The sequence below is a fragment of the Myripristis murdjan genome, chromosome 6 (assembly GCF_902150065.1).
Source record: "Myripristis murdjan chromosome 6, fMyrMur1.1, whole genome shotgun sequence".
Taxonomy (NCBI): domain Eukaryota; kingdom Metazoa; phylum Chordata; class Actinopteri; order Holocentriformes; family Holocentridae; genus Myripristis; species Myripristis murdjan.
This window is the reverse complement of record NC_043985.1, coordinates 4,391,563-4,413,865: the sequence shown is the minus strand read 5'-3', so window position 1 is coordinate 4,413,865 and position 22,303 is coordinate 4,391,563. Positions and strand designations below refer to the sequence as shown.

The 22,303-nt window shown below is 42.0% G+C and overlaps 2 protein-coding genes across 5 annotated transcripts in view; one reads left to right on the top strand and one right to left on the bottom strand.

The window, feature by feature from the left end:
- The window catches only part of cftr (CF transmembrane conductance regulator), a 56,471-nt gene extending 43,143 nt beyond the window's left edge, over positions 1–13,328 (top strand). Inside the window, exons 27-28 of one of the 3 annotated variants that reach the window (XR_003928338.1) lie at positions 2,082–3,763; positions 13,318–13,328. Coding sequence is in view for 1 of the 3 variants with exons in the window: in XM_030053281.1 (XP_029909141.1) it covers positions 2,082–2,297 (216 nt within the window). In the remaining 2 variants the exon portion in view is untranslated. Of the gene's footprint in view, positions 1–2,081; positions 3,764–5,575; positions 5,587–12,148; positions 12,179–13,317 lie in introns of those variants that run through there. The other 2 variants (XR_003928339.1, XM_030053281.1) reach the window with 2 other exon arrangements.
- The window catches only part of cttnbp2 (cortactin binding protein 2), an 84,546-nt gene continuing 68,007 nt past the window's right edge, over positions 5,765–22,303 (bottom strand). Inside the window, exons 11-23 of one of the 2 annotated variants that reach the window (XM_030053278.1) lie at positions 18,685–18,780; positions 16,698–16,777; positions 15,725–15,811; positions 14,595–14,694; positions 13,648–13,824; positions 13,170–13,342; positions 12,361–12,539; positions 11,910–12,133; positions 11,372–11,563; positions 10,907–10,958; positions 10,122–10,221; positions 8,224–8,331; positions 5,765–7,361 (exon numbers count right to left, since the gene is read on the bottom strand). In XM_030053278.1, coding sequence (XP_029909138.1) covers positions 6,981–7,361; positions 8,224–8,331; positions 10,122–10,221; positions 10,907–10,958; positions 11,372–11,563; positions 11,910–12,133; positions 12,361–12,539; positions 13,170–13,342; positions 13,648–13,824; positions 14,595–14,694; positions 15,725–15,811; positions 16,698–16,777; positions 18,685–18,780 — 1,949 coding nt within the window. In that variant the 3' untranslated portion in view covers positions 5,765–6,980. Of the gene's footprint in view, positions 7,362–8,146; positions 8,332–10,121; positions 10,222–10,906; positions 10,959–11,371; positions 11,564–11,909; positions 12,134–12,360; positions 12,540–13,169; positions 13,343–13,647; positions 13,825–14,594; positions 14,695–15,724; positions 15,812–16,697; positions 16,778–18,684; positions 18,781–22,303 lie in introns of both variants that reach the window. The other variant, XM_030053279.1, reaches the window with a different exon arrangement.

The window sequence follows — 22,303 nt, the reverse complement described above, 5'->3', positions numbered from 1 at the left end:
CTCTTCTCTGAATAGACAAGCTAAGCCAGTGTGCTGCTGTTAGCCAGTGAAAATAGAGCAGAGTGGCGACTCTTCGCTTTGTTACACAATCTATGTCAGTGCGCTGCTGTAGCTGGAAAGTTTCTCTGCCTTTTGGACTCGTACAGTGCCGGTGCAGGTGTTGTGATGTTTTTTCTTGCTGGTGCAGGTGAAACGACTGGAGCGGTTGTGCCACCCAGATTTGCTTCCCTCCATGTAATATTCCCCAGACATACGTTCATATTCCACACAAAAACAGAATTTAATTCAAATTATGTCAAATTCCGCGTTAAAAATAGATTCCTTTTTATTTGGCTAATTCCGTGATTCGGCCCTAGTTAAGATGAACGCATGGATTCATGTAACATTTCGGTGCGTTCGTAATATGCACTGGGAATGCCAGAGCGTACTTTGTGCTTCTGAATTTCCACCCACCCGCTCGCTCTGGCGCTCTCAGAGACAATTTACGAACGCATCCACAATAGCCTAGTTTTTTATGTACCTGTTCATCTTTGCTTTGTTTTTTTTAATAAAAATGAATAAATTCACACACTTTTACGATGTTTTTGGGACTCAAACTCTTGGACAGCTAATTCAGAAAAAATACTTTCAAAATTTAAGACTTTATAAAGTCGTGATAAGACTTTTTAATACTTTTTAAGGGTCTTCATTTTCCCCAAATTGATTTATCACCTTTTAATACTTTTCAAGACCCCGCGGATACCCTGTGTATACATCCACAGAGAGAAAAATTGATATATTGAAACTTTTAAAATTCAAATCACTGAGATACTTCTCTGCTCTTTCGCTCCCACACTTGACTCGAGCGCAGCTTTAATAAGTGAAGAGGTTTTTCTTGGTCACTTCACTTAAAATGGTTTCAATGTAGGTCTGTACACTGTCTCTAAAATTATACACCAAACGTTATCTCCTGCTGTCGTATTACAATAGTATTTAAATTTGAGTTGTTGCATATCAGGTAGGTGCTGATGATGAAGAATAATATCTTGTATGTGTGTTTGTCCAATCAGAGTCAGCAGCAGGTTTCTTATCCGGCAGAAAATGTGCCATTCTGAAGCTTCATGTTACTGATGATGCATGTCTTGGCATCCTTTACTCTGCTCTGACACACACACACACACACACACACACACACACACACACACACACACACACACACACAGTGTATTTGTTGTTGACTGTGGGTTTAAAGCAGGCTGAAATTCTGATATGTAATATTTACTGCACAATTTCATGGCAGATTACAACTTTGCCATTTCCACCCGTTGTTTCTAATTTGGAACATTATCATTAAAAAAAAAAAAAAAAAAAAAAAAAAAAAAACTTTTAAAGGGCCAGCTAACACAAAACATGAGAGAGAAGAAGAGTCCTCCTTCAGGGTTGTGCCAATTTTCCTTGACAGGAAATAGTTTTCAATCAAACTGTTGAGCTTCCAAGGAGCGTGGGTTATGGGTATCCATGTCATTGTTTTTGGAACGAGCTGTTGCTGTTGAATTCTTCACATGCAAATCTTTGACGGTCTGAGCCTCACAACACAAAACAAAACAAAACAAAACAATACCTGACAGACTGACAGACGACCTCGCCAAATCACACAGAAACTATCAGCACGGACAGACTGCACCAGGGGGAGGAGGGAAAATATCTTATTTATTTATTTATTTATTTCACTGCAAAAACGCAAAATCTTACCAAGATTATTTGTCTTATTCCTAGTCAAAATATCTCATTACACTTAAAATAAGACATGATCACCTCAGAAGTAAATTGTTTTTAGACAATTTTCATTGTCTAAATTTGCTTGTTTCATTGGCAAAATTTGCCAGTGGAAAAAATGAAAATTCACTTGAAATAAGTGAAAATTAGCTAGAAACAAGAAACACATTTTGCCAGTGAAACAAGCAAATTTTCACTTTTGAATAGGAAGAAGACATTTTTGACTTGAAATAAGACAAATAATCTTGGTAAGATTTTGAGTTTTTGCAGTGTTGTTGTACTTTTGGTGAACTGCTCCTTTAACATCCCTCCTCGCTGCTGTCCAGATGATCGAGGGCAGCTCCATGAAGTGCTACGACTCCATCCAGCGGCTGCTGAACGAGACCAGCCACCTGAAGCAGGCCATGAGCCCAGCCGAGCGCCTGCGCCTCTTCCCCCCGCTGCACCGCCTCAACTCCAGCAAGAGGTCGACGCCGCAGGCCGCCAAGATCACCGCCCTGCCCGAGGAGGCCGAGGACGACGTGCACGACACTCGCCTCTAACTGGCCACGCCCACACGAGCACATACGCGCACCCCGCCCCCGTAAACAAGCCAAGCACGCACGCTAGGGTTTTGTGCAGGGCGATGCAGATCTTTCAGTTTGAAGTGCCTCACACTGACCTTTGTATCTTTAAATTGGACAAAAAAGAACCAGACGTCTTTAATAACTTCAGACAATTGAATTCAAAGGGCTTGCAAAGTGCCAGCAGAATGTAAGGAGCTGATTTAATGACAGGAGATTTATACCAGAAAAGGTCACATACGGTTGAGCATGACTTTCACCCACTTTGTAATATTTTGCATGCCTGTTAACTTCACAGCCCTCCGTGAGATTTAATCACACATGAACATGAGCTGACCTTGGACAGATGCTAAGCTACAAACTGCAAAGTGCAAAATTACGCTTACAGAATTATGAAGTGCAAGTGTGTGCACGAAAACAGTTGCTGGAAAAGTCCCAATTTGAGCAGCCTTTGTTTGTTGGCCAGCTGAAATTACAGCGGTCCGTCTTTTTGTTGCAAAAATCGCACACGACTATAGAACCTGAAATTTGAGCGCAAAGTTACACCTTCACACAACGAAGCTTTTGCAGATCTGTCATTAAATATAACGCTCTGCTGGTGGCCGTGCAACACCCAGCTGATAAACTGCCTCATGCCACAAGTGATCAGTCCAGTGTGTTGACATGTTGAACTGCAGCAGGTTAAACACACGTGGCAGCCTTCAGATCCTTCACAGTAATTCTCAGCACAAATTGTGGCCTTGAACACAACAGACACACAGAGCTTCAGCCAGTACAGACTATGGATTAATGGATTTAATCTATACAGCCTTTAATGGGTGGTAATCATATTTGATGTATTATCTGTTTCAATAGATAGAATTTACATCATGTATGTGGAAAAAGGCACAAATCATGTTTGAGGATCTTGAGGAAGATCTTGCTACAGCGGGTGTTTGATATCAGGTTGTCAGATCTTTAAATTCTGCCAATATTCTGTGCCCTATGCCAGTGTCCCAAACCAGCAGCAGTGTGTCCCGGGCAGTGTCTCTGTGCTTGTCTGGTGGCTTCGCTAACTGGATGCCAGGCTGACAAAAAAACAAAACAAAAAAAAACCCCATTTTAAATACCTTTGTAGGAGGGGAGGGAAATGAAAGCGTGGTTTCAGTCCCCTACAGGTGCCTTCTCTGTCTTCAGTCCAAAAGCATCAGAAAGGGTTTCTGCTCTGAGGCCAGACTTTACCTACTTGCTTTGAAAAAGCTTGAACTTAAAATGCATCTTTTCTTATTTATAGTTTGGTGTATACAAAAAAATAATTTGCATTTCATTTAAAGCATTATTTACGGAGAAATCTTCAGTTCCAAGCAGCGCACAGCCGGCTGCTTGTTCTCATCCCAGCCTTCAGTCTTCAGTCCCTGTTGAGCCTGCAGCTGCCTGCCTGCCTGCCTGCCTGCCTGCCTGACGCCGTCATATAGGAGCTTTTCTCTCTCGCTCAAACACAAAGCACAACTCTGAGTGTCGCTAGTGACAGAGAGCTCAAAGGGCACATGGGGTCTTACATCATTCTTGTTGCTATGCAACCATCTAATTCACATTAAGCCAGATAACCTAGTATAACAATGGGGATGACATTGAAAATACAAATGCATGACAGAAAGTTCGTTTTTTTCTGTTCATTCTGCAACAGAAGCTGAAACTCAGAGTTAATGCTTCTCACAGGGACACTTTAATAGGTTTTACAGGTGGGAGGCTGGGAGAGCCCAGGTCGGCACCTCAAGGACAAATCAAACGTTTTTCAATTTGTTTTGGGTGTGGAGTCAAAATGCAGCAGGACCTGTGCAGTAAAAGTGGGACGTGCACAGCGGCTCCATGTGTCATATCTGTGGTTCAGTAATCTGAACCTCCAGCTGTGCTAACATCACTACCGTCAACACAGCGGAGAGGGTGACGCTGCCAGTGAGTGATGAGCTCAAATACCCTTATTTTTCTATCTGTATGCACTTTAAAGACACCCTGAGGTACTCGGTAGCTTTCACTTTGGGCTCATGAGGAGAAAGTCGAATGGTTGAACACTGTGCAACAGTTTATTCTCACCTCAGCAACCCTGGAAAAACAAAATGACCCACCGTCGTCTGTGGGTGAACAATGTAGAATGGTGGCCTTTGACAAAAAAATGATTTGTACTTGACAAATTAGTAGAAGAAGCCTTCAGGCTAAAAATATTAATATCTTAATAAAAAGGTATTTATCTGAAAGATAAATGACTTTTTCTCTTGAGAATGAAACTTTAGTATTTTAAATACATTTTTCTACAAACAAATGATTTCTCAAGTCACTGCAAAAAAATTATCTTTTGACCCTCAGGTTGAGAATTAGTGCTGTACACACAAAAAAAAGAAAAGAAAAAAGAAAAAAAAAGAAAAACCGGCTTTAATGAAAATGCTTGGACTGGATTGGTCGGGCGGGTTGTTTCTGTGCTTCCTTCTGAAACTGGAAACCATTCTGACTTTTCTAACTTTTCCTGTCATATTTTCTTTTTTTTAGTGGGGGAAGGGCCTATTGCCTGTGACATACTGAATAATAGTTTTGTAAAGCCGTGACACACAGGATGAAGGTACTGTGGTGAAATGCCTTGATGTCTTAACTGTGATGACAAATTTTTTTACAGTGTAAATTAAAAACCAAGCTGTTTCTTACTCATAGGAAAGGGACACACGTGTCCCCCCCAGAAAAGTATAACTGTGTTTGTTCAATCAACTGCATTTCCAGTAAAAAAAAAAAAAAAGAAAGGAAAAAAAAAAAGATTTTGAGAAAGTTGGTGTGTTTGTGTGGTTATTAGGGGATGGGGGTGTTTGTTTTGGTATTGAATACCAAAACTGACCATTTATCCTTCTGAAGGAGCTCTCATGTTCCTCTCTGTCATGGAACAACCAAGTCAGGTTTCACATAGGGGTGCTCGTTTCCATCAAAAGGAAACGTCCACTCAAAACACTGGACAATTTGCCAAAGGATGTCATATCCAGATATTTCCATCAGCTACAACTGAGTTAGATGGCAGAAAATGTTTCAGTGATTTAAAACATGATGGAAACATCATGGTTTTGGTGTCAGTCCCTCAGATTCAAAGAGCAAGGGCTGGTTTTGGAGCATGATTTGGTAACATTCAGAAATGTATCATAAAGGAGGCTAACAGAGCCTTAACAGACCAAAATGCAGTGCAGCCACAAGACATGAGGACTGTGGAAGGGGTAGAAAAACTCTCCTGGCTATCACCATAGGTTTGCACAAAGTTGGTTACAGAAACACTTCATTTCAAAATAACTCCTGGAATACAACAGATATCACAGACTGATGATGTCTAATGGTGGAGGAATATTTGAGGGGGAAGTTTCCTTTAATAGCACAAAGGATCATTACATGGAGAGTAAATGGCAAAGTGAAAACAAAAGAACTGAAGGGCTGGTGGGGATTTTTGAACTGTGCCGTTTTAATGTTTGTGCTTCAAAGACAATTCTTTAAACCTCAGACAGCTATGATACAGATCAACACCATAGGTTGACTAAAATCTCTTCTGTACATTAGATTTATATATATATACACACACTGTATATATGTATGTGTTGTGAGTGGTAATGGGAAGTGGAGGTGGACCAAAACAAAACAAAAAATGGTTTGTTAATCACAACTTAGGGCTCAACTGCGGCTGAATCGAACCATGACTCGGGTGAAATCAAAGATATTTAAAATATTTATTATGGCTTACAGTTGACAGAGGATGTCGCATGTTTATGCAATTTATTTACTTATTGCCACATTCCCTTCACTTTGAAACAAGTGAAAGGTTCAGAACCAAACTCGTTTTACAAACACTATGTACAAGTTGTTTTGTTTTTTGTTTTTTCAGCAGTTTTGCTTTAAGTTTTCTTCACTGTACAAGCGTCATACCACATACACCAATCTATATACCATTTAAAGTTACTAATTCTTATTTACAAATATATTTGGTAAAACCCTGATTAATTTTCAACAGTATTTAAAACCACCTTGCAACTATTTAAAGATAAAACACTTGAATATCTGAAAATACTTAATAGCAAAAAAAAATAAAATAATAATAATAAAAATAATAATTAACCTGCGTGTTCTTACTTTGATCCAGAAACACTTTCACCAAAAGGTAAAACCTGTGTGAGTACCTTAGTAACTCTGACAGCGGCCTTATTCCAGTGGATTCATCTATGGAGAAGGAAGTACGCAAAAATACTGTGGTAGTTCTGTCTTTCCATGGTTTCCACCAATCCAGTATTTTGTCACATCTTAGATTTCACAGGCAGTATCTTTGTAGTGGATACATACAATACTTTCCCATAGGTTAATCCACATGTTCATACACTGAAATAAGGCAGTGGTAAAATCGCCTTGTTACCTTACCTTCTACGTTGCTCACATAATTTCCCTGCAAATCTCTCTGTTTCCCCTCCTAACGCTCAATACTTCAATACTGTAGTAGAATAAAACTATGGTCCCCAAGTACACAACTGTAGTACAGTGTAACAAGTACGGATAACAAGTACAAATACTAAAAGGTCAAAGGTCGTCATGGGTCTAATCTTTACATCATGGAGGGAGGTTCACAGCGGTGTGGAGGAGGAGGAGGAGGAGGAGGGGGAGGGAGGAAGATGTCTACTTGTTGTTGTTGTTTTCATGCAGGTCTCTGTGGAGGATCCAGATGTCCTCATGCGTTTGGCTGTTGGCGTTGACGCTGTTGCGGTAGTTGTTGTTGTTGTTGTTGTTGCTGCTGCTGCTGCTGCTGCTGCTGGGCGGAGCCTGCTTTGTTTTGCTGCTGCCGGTGGTTCTGCTGCGGTTGGCGGGCGTCTGGGTTCGGCTGGGGCTGCTGCTGCTGCCGTTACTGATGCTGCTGCTGATGGCCGATGTGGCGGCTCGCGTCTGCTGCCCCCTGCTGCTCGGGACGGGGAGCTGGGACTTGGCGCGGGGGGCTGAGCGCCGGTCGCCGCTCGGGGCGGCTGTCTGGGCCGGGCTGCGGCTGGACTGGCGCACGGCGGCCTGCGGGAAGACCAGTGAGCCTGGTGAGTTACAGTATGACCATATCAACCTGTCAGAAGCAAGGTTATTATCGTTAACCAAAACTAACAAACTACATGTGAAAAAAAGAAGAGTGTGTGTGATCTAAGATAAGTACTGAATAAGCTTCGTCCCACACGTGCAGCACATCAAAACAATGAGCGCAGAGCTCATTACAGTTCTGTAATGACACGCTGTGCAACAACAGCAACTTCAGACTGTTAATAGTGGGGAGAAAGACTGAGGTCATGCCAAACACACAGACGCATGATTAAACTTGGTACAGCAGAAAAAAACTACAAAAAAACTAGACAACAGCAGGCAGCAGCATGTGAGTGTGTGTTTCCCTACCTGAAAATGTTGGACTCAGAGAAACTAAAAATCAACAGCATTTCAAAAAGTGAAAGCAGTTTCGCCATGAAGCAGATAAAGAGTGATTTGAAATGTTACACTTTCCTTTATTTTATTTTTTGGAAGATAATGCATTTGGATATAATGCAAGCCATGACACTGACTCATGTAATTCACTCTGAATTCAAAGTGTGAATTGAGCTTCATCATTCATCCTGTCTGAATCCATGGATTTGACGCATTTTCATGAATTTCATTCATCTGAATTTGTAAGGCATTTGATCAAGCTGAATTTGTAGTTCATAATTTGAATTTGAATGTAGCATTTCTACATTTTTAACACATTTCAAATTCACTTTTCAAATTAAGATTCAAGTTTCTGAAACACAGCACAGATTCAACTGATTGTCATTTACATTCCGTCTTTGTTCATATTCTATTTTCTCCCTCTGTATCCTGCTGCAGGGATTCTGCAGTTTGTTTTGCCCCCCACCGTCTGTGCTTGTGGCTGGATGGTGGCTTCCTGCTCGGTTCTGCGGGGCGGCGCCGCTCCTCTGGAGGAGCCGGAGAACACAATGAAGTCGTCTTTGGTCTGGGCGATCTGCGGCAGATAGATCAAGGACACACATGCTGAGGAGCCGGTGATGCCAGGGACAGAGAGGATGCATGAAAACACAGAGCTTAATCAATGCTTTGTCACTTTGTGAGTGCCTAAATACTGTCATCAGCTTCACTAAATTACTGAGTGGGATGCTGCACACAGTGCAAGCTTAAGTGTAGGTGAACATCAGGGTAAAGAAAGACAGGTTAGGGTTTGGCTTTTTTTACCCATAGCAAATACCCGTACCGATGATTTATATAAGATGATATTTTGTGTTTGGATAGTCAATATCTTCATCTTCCAGTTGCCCAGTGACAAAAACCACTTCCCTATTTCCTTAAACAAGCCTGGTTTCTACAGTGGCACCCATCGTAAGGGACAGTTAAAGTACACAAGGGATAGTAAAAGTGATTCTAGTTGACTGGTAAATGTCATCCTTCTGCCAGTCTGAGCACACTGTACACCCCCCGCACACACACACACACACACAGGTCTAAATTTGGAAGGATGACAATGAGGTGTTACTGGGCAGAGTGATTCAAAACATGTAACCTACAAACCATGTGTTTGGAAATACCAGCGTTAATTAGCAGCTGACTTGGTCTTCATGGCAACGCTGTTTTCTGCAGGCGACTGTTTTGTGTCTGACCGAATGACAGACATGCTCAGTGGCAGTCAACGCCCCTCTCAATGTATCCATCACTTGTTGGTATTGTATACAGCTGCAGCGGTCACACAAGTCACCCTTCATGCACGTGTCCCACATCCATGCTGTTTCAGGCCAATATACAGGAATCTGGTGATTCCTCAACTCTGATTGGCCAATGACTGCAGTAGTTCTGCAGTCAAGAAGTCCAGTCAGTTTTTTTTTTCTAATTAAGTGATTAGTGCCACTTATGTCAAAATATGCTACTTCTCTGTTTCTGTAAACAAACAGTGAGCTAAAACAGGTTAGCAAGATGGGATGTTTTGACAGTATTCCTGTAAACAGTGCTCTGACTGGATTGGTTTAGGTTACAGTTCTTCTGTGGGACGCTAACATGTTTCTGTGGTTGCTATCCCGCTGACCTGGTTTTTGGCGGAGGCTCGTAATTTAATTTCATTTAATTTAGCATGTAATAAAGCAATATGTCATATCAAAGATTTTATGACTTCAGTCAGTTTTCAGTAACGAAGACAGATAACACAAAATAAGTCATGTCAGAGGAATCAAGCTCATGATTCATTCTGTGAAGACGTCTTAGTCAGTAATGAGCGGCTCACTGCACATTAGAGCACTTGTGCTTGCAGAACATTTACAGTAGAGCTGAAAGCTGTGGTAGCTGGTGTAAAAACGCTGCTTCATGCTTTTGTCTTGCATGTCTCCTACATGAATACGGCAGAAAATCCTTTTTGATTATTACACAGTAGTACCAAATTAATCAACATAAGTAGTAAAATGCTTGTGTATATACTGATAGACTGTTTCTTTAAATCTACAGGCTTTGATTCAAAGCCTATGAGCATTTGGCAGCTACAAATAAGATTTACATGTACTGGACTGTGTGCTGAAAAAGTTTTGGTTAAATTTGTGTTTGTCTGTAAACCAATCGATATTTTAATTTATGATGGGCTGTAAAAGCTGCAAAAGCTTATTTTTATCTGGGAGCCAAACTGTTAAAGAATATATGATTACAAAGATATAAACAAAGATTAAACAAAACAAAACAAAACAAAACATGTGCAGGTTCCATGTTCCATGCACTGTGTTGTATTGACTGTGTGTGTGTGTGTGTGTGTAGAGTCAGTACCTTGCTGATGTCTGGCTCTGACTTGCTGGAGCACATGGTCTGTAGTTCTCGGATCAGATCAGTCTCATCATCAGAGAAGAGAGACAGACCTAAAGGCTCCCTGCAACCACACACACACACACACACACACACACACACACACACACACACACACACACACACACACACACACACAAACACCACAATATAAGAACATTTGCATTTACATGTTCAAAAGAGGCTTTTCAAGGCATGGCTGAAGACCAAACAGATGAAAATATTGTTCTTGAAAATAAACAAGTGCTAATATATGTTGTTATTATCAGGCAAAATTCAGTACGCCAGTCTTTCAGTACTTATCATACAAGCCTTGCTGCCATCCTGATGCAATCAACTGAACATACTCATATTGTGTAGTGTGTGTGTGTGTGTGTGTGTGTGTGTGTGTGTGTGTGTGTGTGTGTTTCTAGATTAAACAGCCACACAAACATCATCAGTAAGACCCTTCTGCCCTCTACTGGAGCACTGCTGCTACTGCTCGTCCTGCTCCTGCCACACAGCTGCTGATGATGGATCAACACTGATCAAACTGAAGTTTGCTTCAAAATGAGACACGCATCATGTGAAAAATGAGCTAATATAACTAATTGTTTGATGACAAAAATAACTTTTTTAAGAAGAAATATATATGGCACCCAAAACAGATATCCCATGTATGCTTGATGTAACTATTACAATACAGTATAACATACATTTTGAGCCATGATAAAGATAATAACAGCAAATCAATTGGACAACACACTGACCTCTGGACGTTACCACTGGAGATTAGGTGGACATCAGTGTTGGACAGAGAGCCTGCAATCACAAATTTGTATGAATATAGCTTTATAATTATTACTGATTCCTTACTTTTACTGTGCTCTGTATTATTATAACATTGCACCCAAATTTCCCCAATTTATCAATCTATTTAGTAATTAACTGATTAATTAAGGGTTGCAGGTTGTTTCATTTGATTATTAATCAGAGGATGTTAAAACTATTCAATATTTCAAAAGAAAACAGAAAAAAGTGAACAGAAATTACAATCATGATAATTTTGCATACTACAAATGTTAGTCATCTTGCGACCCATAACTTGAAAGCCACTGGGCTAAAGCAAGGGACTAGCTCTTTGAAGGTCACCCATGGTACTGCCAACCCTTTTAACCAGCGCCACCTTGTGGACAAGACACACAGCATGTCCACTGGCCGAGCAGCCACCTCACCCTCTCTCAGGGAGCCGCTGCAGCTCCAGTTGGAGGAGGGGGTTGCCTTCTTCCGAGGGCTGGTATTGGCTCGTCTCCACATGCCACTGTCCCGCCCCTTCCTGCCTCCTCTGCCTCCGCTTTCTTTACAGGATCCAATGGCTGACAGAGGGAAGGTCCCGCCCCGAAACTCCAGCAGGTACCTGTCGACCTCTGAGGATGGTGAAGGGGACAAACATCAGCATCTTTCTCTTTCACCCTTTCATCTTCTCTGTTGCTTAGTTACTACACTGCTTATCAATTATCAAACTGAAACCACTGTTGATAAGACGCTCTGTCTCTGATTCAGTGCAGTTGTGTGTGTGTGTGTGTGTGTGTGTGTGTGTGTGTGTGTGTGTGTGTCAACAACATGTGGATGTTCACTGTCATGTATATTTCCAGTGTCGAGCTCACTGCTGAAACAACAACTGCTGAGAGGAGAAAATGATGCCTCCCTCTCTCCTCACACATCTAGTACACACACACACACACACACACACACACACACACACACACACACCATGTCTAGGCAGGGGGCAGCCTAACAGAACGGCCTTGTTGACCAGGATGCTGAGGGCAGCTTTCACCACAGCCTGCTGGCCAGTGCTCAGCCCGCGGTTGCTAGGAGACGGTCGCTGGGACGACGGCGATGAGGAGGATGAGGAGCGCTTGGCTGTTACCCGGGAGACAATGGCTTCCTCCACACGAGGGACGACTACAGCGTTCCAAAGCCGAGCCAGCCACCTTTACACACACACGCACACGCACACACACACACACACACACACACACACACACACACACACACACACACACACACACACACAGGTATTTTCAGATTTACATACATTTGAACACACGCACAAACACAAATACATTTCTGAGCCACCCTTCCTCAAAAAATTCATTCTCACAATTACTTGTGAGCACCTTACTGCAAAGACACACACACACACACACACACGACTCACTTGACAATGGCCTGCGTGTTGTGTGGAACAACGGGGCAGGACAGGAAGTGCTGGGGGCCCAGCAAAGCTTCATGGGTTCCCAGACGGGACAGACAGGCGTTGAGCTGCTGCCAAACCTGGCTCACCCACAACACTGAGCGCTCCATGATGCCCTCGGGCGCCCAAACTCCTGTCCCCATCTGGAGGAGGGAGAGAGAGATGTCTGCTTTGTCAATGCCTACTGTGTGATGCACCAATGAAGTGAATGAGGAGAGCAAGGGGATGAAGGAGCAAGAGAAGCGTCATGTGTTCTGTTTAAAAATGCTTCAACTAATTTAGAAACAGAGCTGCTGTTGTACAGTTTGTCTGCTGAGGATTTCATACTTCAGATATTTCAGTTTAATTGCTCTGTCTGTTTAAAGGTGACAGTAGACTGAGGCTGCAGTATGAACGCTGTCCAAAACAGAAGTGGTCAAGCATGAGGGCCATAACAAGCACAGGCTCTAACTGAGGTGCTGCAGTCTTGAATTACTGCATTAATGGTCATGTGATATATTTAATTATTGGGATGGGGAGACTGAGAAGACTTGAGTCAGGAGAATTTTTAGAAAATATCCTGGACAAAACAAGACTGTGCCAGCTGTCTTCCAAAATGAGACACCTGTATCTGCAGTGCCACTGCCGGGCAAGAAGTGTAATTTTGAAAATACTGGAACATTGGTACACCATGTTGTCAAGTGCTGTCAAAATCAGATCAGTGATGTCTGAGGTATCACAAACAAAGAAATGGACAAAGTCCTAATAAAACAAAAAATAAACCCCTGACTGACCTTGTGAAGCAGCTTCCTGCGGAGGTGCCTTCCCAGCAGGCCATGCAGCGGCTCCTGGTCCCATCGCAGCGTCGCCCAGCGGAAATGCTGCTGAAGGCGGAGCTCTGAGCCCTGGAGGCGGGGTTTGGACAATGTGCCGATCAGGAAGCTGCCTTCCTGGAAGTGGTGGGGACCTGAAGATCGGATAGAAGGAAGAAAGGACCAGAAAAGATTAACATCAGATTTGCCTTAAACAGGAACCAAACTTACAATAAGAAAGCAAGTGAGGGTTCAGTGTCTTGCTCATGACTGTTAATAGACACTATGGGGATCATTTACAGCAACCAGAGCCTCTCCAGGCACTAAGTTCTCTGACGTATAGCTTAGATTCATTACGTTGGTCATTCTTCCTTAGAAGTCTGTATTAAAATTTAGAATGTGTCCTGGACCCCTGGTGCAGCCTTTATCAGGGTGAGTGCCTCAGTGTGGTGAGCGGTACCGTTGTGCAAGGCCAGCGGGTAGCCCGAGCCCCTGTTGTCCAAACTGTGGCAGAGGTCGCCAAGCAGGCTGGACAGGGAGGAAGCCCTCTCCAGTCCCTCCAGCAGAACCACCACACAGTGACCAGTATGACCCGCTGGCTCGCCGTTCCCCGACCCCCCTGCAGGTACCAGGAAGCCTGAGGAGGACAGGGAGGGAGACTTCAAATTCTAACCCGTTACTAGGAATGTCTTAATAATTTAACCCCATGATGACCACACTGATCAAAGCTGAATCACTTGAGTAAATCTATTTATGTAGAGACAGAAATTGATGGACTGACACTTTTAGTCAAAAAGGGAATCCTGAATACCAAGCTGTCTTTAACAACAAAAGTCTATGCGCCGGGTAAAGTTTCAATAAACCACTGTTAGACAAAAGGAAAAAAAAAACTCTATTCAATAAAGATGGAAATTAAGCAAGATGAAATGCCACAAAAGCAGACAATGACAGCTATCTTATGATAAGATTGTATTCAGATAGTACAAAATCAAATCCCATTATGGACAACTGCATTAATGCTGGACTGAATTAATGTTTCCCTAGTAAATTCATTTATTGGATCAGTGAACAGTCAGGGCAGGAACCCAGCACAGTAATAATCTGACAGCCTCAGCCTGCTGGATGCAAATCTTTTATTTCCTTGGACAAATCAAAAGGAATTTCCCTCGCAACAGCAAATGTAGGCCAGACAGTGCACGTTCATCCTGAGCCTTCCAGCAGGGAGAGGGAAACAAACACACACACACACACACACACACACACACGCACGCAAGAATCACTTTGTTGCTACAGACAGGACTGTGTGTACCTGCATCTGTCTTTCCATCAGTATGTGCACGTGCCTTTGTGTGTGTGTGTGTGTGTGTGTGTGTGTGTGTGTGTGTGTGTGTGTGTGCGCGTGCGTACCGCAATTGATGAAAGTCTCCAGCAGCTGCTCTTTGGTCAGGCTCTCCTCCACCTCCACCTTCACCACGTCACAGCCGACTCCCATCGCCTCCTGCTTGGACTGGGCGGGGAGGGGGGAGAGAATCAGGAGGAAGAGAGAAGGAAGGAGGGAACAGGTTGTCATGGAAACACAAAGGAAATCTACTACTATGCGCTGACAGAAATGGAGCAGAGATTCTGAATGGGCAAACAGGGTTTTTTTTTCCAGGCTTATCATGGCAATCTAAGAGGGCAGGATGTTTGAAATTAAGCCCTTTTCATTCCAATAATAATATGTACATTAGATGTACAAAAATCAACAGTAACACCTGAAAAATGTTCAGCAGTATTGAGGAAAAATACACCACAGGATTAAGTGAATACAGAAAAGAAAAAATATATATTTATGCACAGTTTATACACATTAATTATCTCAAGATGAATATTATTCACTGTGAGAAAAGGATTTTGGGGGTTTTAAGGGAAGGCCAACAAGCTGTCTATTGAAAGCTGCAGATGTAATTAATACCATTTCCTTGTGTGAGCTTGAAAATCAAACAAACATGTTTTTGAACAGAAAGTGGGTCAAGGAGAAGTCATGGAGGAACATTTTTGGAAGCTGGCAGATAAAGCTCAAATCAGCAGATTTGGCTTTCTGGTATTTTTTATTTTTTTATTTTTTATTATAACTTAACCATTTGTAACAATTTCTTCCCAGATAGCACACAGGTGTCAGCCTGACATAGGTTGTACATCTAAAAGTTAAATCTGATTTGCCATTTCTATGTCTGATTTTTCATTTTATCATTTGACGCTGATAAGTCAGCATTGTTTGATCATGTACTTTGCTGATGCTTATTTTCATGACAACACTAACAAATGGTCTGTGACAAATGTTCTCTGTGTGTGCCAACAAAGTCCCAACAAAATGATTTACTTAAAGAAGGGGACATCCTCACTAACCTTACAAATTCTATGGTAGAAAATGAAGCAAAACTGTAATGATCAACATGAAGAAATGGCACAATTGGAAATTTGGGTCTTCTGTTTCCAGTCCGACTTCTGGACTTTTCCAGAAACCAAACTGGAGTCTGGTGCACTAATGTGCATACCTTGATACAGCGAGCGATCAGATTGGCTATATAGACCTGGCAGCTGTCCTCCAGCCCGTGGAAGATGAGGTTCCCATACTGTTCCACCTGGATACAGAGAGGGAAACAGTGGATGGATAAAATTAATGTGTAAATGAAACAACTGACAAGCAAACAAGTGATAGCGAGAACAACCTCTACCTCCAAGACTGAATAATTTACTCCTCTGAGCAGTGATGGAGATCAACTACAGTTTGATCAAGGTGCTGTGACCTCTGAACTGTGAGCTCCTTGCTGGTAATTACATGTAATATTGTTGATCTAGTCCAAATATCCAAATCCAAATATGAGGGGTGTCAAAGGCAGGCCATAAGTAGTTGATAAATGTGGCTGCATCTCTTATTTTTTTATTTCATTGTGTGTGCTGTCACTGTTTTTTGTAACTATGCTGTCTTGTATTTGTTTATGCAGTTTGCAATGAAATTTGAAGATAAATCAGGCTAGCACAGGGGTAGGCAACCATGTGCCACAGTGAGCAGAGAGGCTGCAGGTTTTCATTCCAACCAAAACCTCCACCAGCTGATTTCACTGATGAGCTCTAACAGAGCGGAGGAACAGATCAGTGAAATCATCTGGTGGAGTTTTTGGCTGGAATGAAAACCTGCAGCCTCTCTGCTCACTATGGCACATGGTTGCCTCCCCCTGGGCTAGCACAAGACACAGCCAGCAGGGGGCTCTACAACATAAGCAAAATGTGCAAGTGCCTTCATTTTCCTTCTTTCTCTCTATTTCTTACCGTTTCCTTTCATCTGTCCATCACCTATTCTCCCTCCTCTCTGCCTTTTCTTTACTCATCTCTCGCTCTGCTGCAGTTGTCTAGCTTCCCTCCTATTTGCCACGTCTTACTCACCTAATCCCTCGATCCCTCGCACTATTTTGTGTGTGTTTGCATGTGTGCATGTGTCTGTGTGTGTGTGTGTGTGTGTGTCTATACCAGGCGGACGTAGTTGTGCAGCAGCGGCAGGGGGAGGAGGGATTCGAGTGCCAGCTCATCCAGACACGAATCAGACAGACCTGTCAACGCACACACAATTTGCACAAATAAACCCACAAATCCGCTAGGCTTTACATGCTCGGTGTCAACAACCATAAGATGCTTTAACTCTTTATTTAAATCTCACAAGTATGAACCACAAGATGCCCTTGTGGTTTGAGAGACTATCCTGACTATCCTCTATCACAGGTCTGATCCTGAGTAACACTGTGAGATAGACACAGTGTAAAATCCAAGTACTATGAAGATATTCCCAATTTATCAGAATTAAGTGTGTAATCAGTGTGGATACTGCACACTAACTTTGTAATGTTTTATATCAATAAGAAGGATAAACTGCAGCAGTAGAAGGCCATTTTCCAATTTGCTTTATGAAGATGTAGGTATACACAAAGAAACACTCAAAACCCTAATGCTCAATGATGAAATTTAATGTATGATGGTAAAGATCTGCCATGAATAATGTTTTACAGCTGTTACAGGGCTCAGTGATTTATTTGTTCCTGAAGTGTCTGAGTGCTGCACAGAGACGGTCAGAAAAGCAGAGGGCTACGGCTGAAACGCTGGATGTTTCATGGCTCAGTGCCAGCAGGCTGATGGTGGGTGGATGGACGGGTGGGTCGATACAGACCTCTGAGTCAGGATTTTGCACACACAAATGCACACTCAAGACCACGGCGCAAATGCATACCCACTCACTTCGGATCCATTTTTGAAAGAAACACGGCACAATGGAGAGAAAATGAGTGAGAGATGCATACGGACTCAGAGAGGAGAGGGGTGGACTGGTACAAAGAGGGGCGAGGACGGCGGAGAGCGAGCCTGATGGCGCTGGATGACTGTTCACTATCTCCTGACTCAACAAGGGGAGAGACACAGCAGACAAAGCGATTCAAGGGATGGAGGGAGCAGCACTAGAGTGAGAAATATTACTCCAATATCTCTAGGAGCTAGATTGTGCTGTGTGGCGCTACGCTGCTGTGGTTCTTCTATAATGATTACAAGAGCTGCATCTGGGGAATAATTCTGGTGTTTCATATCCAAAACACTTCTAGTCCCAGGTCTGACATTGACTGTAGCAGTGTTATGCCTAATTCAAGACATATGAGATCATTATATCACATTACAACCAATTCCTTAAGGTGCAACATGCAGCCTTGTAATCATCATATGTCATATTATTATTATATAATTATGTATAATTATCAAGGACATTGGGAAACTTTGGTATAAGTACTTTAAATAAATGGAGAAGACTGCATGCCTCCATCTCAGCCAAGCAGTATTTGGTGTAAGTGTTTCACAATATTAAAACCCCATTTCCCATAAACCCCTGCTTCTTGGATGTTGTTGTGGCTTCAAAGATTTTCTCTGTCTTTACTAATAAAGATTAATGTGTTAAAAGTGGTTTCTCCGTCAGCTTTTCACTCCCTCCACCATTTGTTTTTGCCAGAAAATCTGAAGTTTCTGCTCTGTCCAGCACCCTCTCCCTGTTTTGTGCCATAAAGCAATTCATTAAATTTTCTTGCAATTCTGATATCAAATGCAGTGTAATTTAAAGATGATAATTACACTTATGTCTCAAAATGGATGTAATTATGATTCATTGATATTAAAATGCTTCATGCAACACTTAAAAAATTCTAAATGACTGTAGTGTTCCTTATTTAGGGGTCAAATATGTATTTTGGAAAATTTTGGTTATGTATGATTTTTTCCCCCATATTTTCACATTCTTGATACCCTGTGTGGCTCAACAGGTAAAGCATGTCAGGGGTTTGATTCCCACTGGGACCAGCCATGCTATAGCTGCATCCAAATGGTGTTAAAGTGTGTGATCAGCAGGTACTGGTCAGTGAAGTGGGAAATCTGTCAAAATTCACATCAACACTGCCAAATGGACTGACACTGGTTGCCGGGTTTCTACCTTTGAGACGGACGGTAATGCGCTGGCTGAGAGGCTTTCTGACCAGGTCCCAGGGGGATAAAGGCAGCTCCTGCCCTGGCAACCACACCGTGTCTCCTGGAACCAAACACAAAGACAAACAGCAAGAGTTATTGCACTACAACACAATCACATTCAAAGACAGATAAACTAAAACTACCAGGGTTAGAGGTCCAATTCCCTGTGGATAGATAATGATTATAATAATAGCTCTATATTCTTTGCAGTTTTGAAAACCAACAGTTCCAAAGCACTTCACAAAAACAAAGCCATGAATTAATGCATACACTAAGTCAAACAGAAACATAAAAACAGTTTGAAATCAGTGAAAAAATAAAGCAACAAACATATAAATAGTGATACAGCCTTATAAAAAGGCATAGCTAAGAAGGCACTGTTTTAAAACAACCAATGGATCCTGCAGATCGGACATGCATGCATGCATGCCATGCATGATTTCCTTGTGTTTTCCAACTGGAATGTGGAAGAGATAAAAGTCTAAGATGAGAAGATCTAAGTGGCCAGCTGCTGGAATAGGGGACCAGCAGTTCAGAGCCTTGTGTAATCAGCAGAATCATAAAGTTTATTCTAAACCTGAAAGGAAGCCAGTTGAGGGAGGGAAGACTTGGAGTGATACGGGACCTACGGTTAGTTTTGGTAAACAGCCGGGTGGCTGCATTTTGTACCAGTAGAAGACAAAAAAACAGCAGCTATTGCAGAAGTCCCAGTTTTCTCCATAACTTTCTAGCTATGTGAATTTAAGTCGTTTAAATAACTGGCTGACAGAGAATTGTATTCTTTTTAAAATACACTAATTTGCTAATAATTTACACACAATTCTCTGTGTAACAGATGAGAAAAATGTCTGCAGTACATTTGCAAGCCCCGAGTAGGATAAATATTCTATTCCCGTGAGGGCTGCCTATGATCAAAAATACCAGACAATTGGCATATAAGCCTCCACCAACCGGAATATATTTAACATATGTGCACACACAACGAAAATCTATAGCAACACAGGCACACTCAAGAAAATCAGACATGTAGGCAGACACAAACACACAAACAGCCAGACACCACAGAGTGTCTGTATGTCTGCAGTTTGATCACAATTGACACAGAAAGCAGACAATTCTCCTAAATTGGTATCATCCTAGCCTCCCTTCATCCCATCTCATCCATTATGCATCACTCCATGCCTGCTCCTTTATTTCATCACTCCCCTCCACCCTGGATAACCCCCCACCCAACACACATACACACACACACACACACACACAATGTGTACAAGACAGACAGACTGAGATAAGAAATGTGTGATATAGAGATAGAAAGAGACAAAAGAGCAGGAGAGTGAGAGCATGAGAGAGACTAAGAAAGAGAGAGAGAGAGAGAGAGAGAGAGAGAGGGTAGGTCCTTGGAGTTTGAGGCAGAGGACATCGATTTCTTTTTTATCAGTCTGGGACTCAGACAAACAAGACGCACACATCCACCCCACCCCTCCTAACACAATGCCTTGTGCCACAAACACACACACAAACACACGCACAGTCATACACACATGCTGTACACAACACTAATCGGAACTGTCCCTAAACCCTGGTTCTAACCCCAAACATGTTGCTTGTACAAGTGAGAAACAGCCATACATCCACACTTTTTGTCCTCAGATTGATAGAAATAGCCTTCATAACCAAATATACAGTTATTGCAGGTTTCAGGGACAGGACAGGGAAAGAACACACACACACACACACACACACACACACGTTCCAAAGAATAACTTTAACAACTAAAACAAGAAATCAACTGTGAAAGGCCCGGGCAATTAGTCAGCAAATGAGCCTCTGGTCCCTGCTATCATTACAGAAGTAGCACTGCACCTGACTAATTACAGGCCTTGCAGCTGCATCATAATTTGGTTACATCCATTCAGTAGCATTAAGCATAAAAGTGAGTAGTGTCAATAAATCATTTCAATTTTTAGGTTACTGTGGCACAGGAAAGTGTCTTGTCTCAAACTGTGTTGAGGCGGCCGAGTCCCACCTTCAGAGACACAGACAGGTCTTCACAGATAGAGCTTAGGACCTCCAATATGTCTGCCAAAGGCTAGCTCCTGCCACCATAAAGGCCACAATACACTGTAGTCTATTGATTAGGAAGTTTAGCCTGACTTACTCAGACAGGTGCTGGCAGGGTAGCTGGTATTTAGGAAATCGAGAGAGACAGCAAGAAGAGGGAATGGGACTCCAGCCATCTTGCCTCTCCCAATCCTACTCCTTATCACAGCTCAGCTCCACTCAGTGAATACCGAGCCAAAATAATTGAGTAGGTGCATGAAAAAGCTAGGCACAGCAGCTGAAGCCTCCAAGTATATATATAAATAAATATATATATATATATATATATAAAAACATGGGCTGTTCAAAAGACAAGCGCTACCATCTGTGCTCTCTGTCCCCTGTGAGACGAAGACTCTACAACTGTCTGCCCTGCTGAGAGGAGGAACTCTGCCTAGGAGGGAGGGAGTGAGGGCTGCAAGGAAACAAGGAAAGAAAGTCGAGGGAGGAAATGGAGAGGGAAGGTCACGTGTGCATGACGTGTATTCTTGTGACCATGTATTCTTTCAAAAAAATGGGGAAAAGGCAATGAGCAGCTTAGCAAGATGTGGCCCAAAACTTAGCAACCAATTAGGCCTGAAAGTTAAAAGAAAATGACACGGAAATTAGCAGAAAAAGAGGGAAAACAAAAAAACAAAGACAAAGAAAATAACCTGAAATTAAACAACAAAAAAGAAAATGTTCTGAAACCAAAACAAAACAAAACAAAACAAAAAAAAAACAAGAAATGAGCTAAAAAGATTTTTTTTAAACATAATTTTAAATAATGATACTTTTTTCTTTGCAATTTCAGGTCATTCTTTTTTATTTTGTTCTTTTTTACTGTAAGCTAATTTCCAGGTCATTTTCTTGTAACCTTTTAAATTTCTTGCAAATTTTCATGTCATGTTTTGTTGCTCATGGCCTTTTCCTCATGTTTTTGAAAGAGAAAGAAATCAAGCTGATTTTTTTCATGTTTCAAAGGGTTAAATCCTTGTGAATGGCGTCTGAATGCAGCCTAGAAATCTGCTATCCATTCAGGTTTCAAAGGTTTAATAAAAAATGAATTCAATGTTTTTGACATAGGAATTTCTTTCTTCTTGTTCTTGATTATGATAAACTAATTATTGCAGGTGATTTTAATTTCTATATTGATGACACTACAAACCACACCTCTAAAGCATTTTTAAATGTCACTGAGTCCTTCAACCTGGTTGCAGCCACACATCAGACTTAGTGTTTACCCTGGGGCTAAGGGTAAATAACCTTTCTATGCGAAATCTTTAAGTGTCACATCATATGTGCATCTTGATACTGTTGTTCAATTTGTGGAGACAAATTGTAAAAAGAAGGTCCAATTTTGTGTCATTAATGATCACACAGTGGGGGCATTCATTCCCATCCTCAAAAGTGCCACAGATAATCTGTGGCACTTTAGTCTCTTTCAAACCTGTGCATGTAGCCAGTAGTTCATCTAGAACAGGGGTGGGTAACCATGTGCC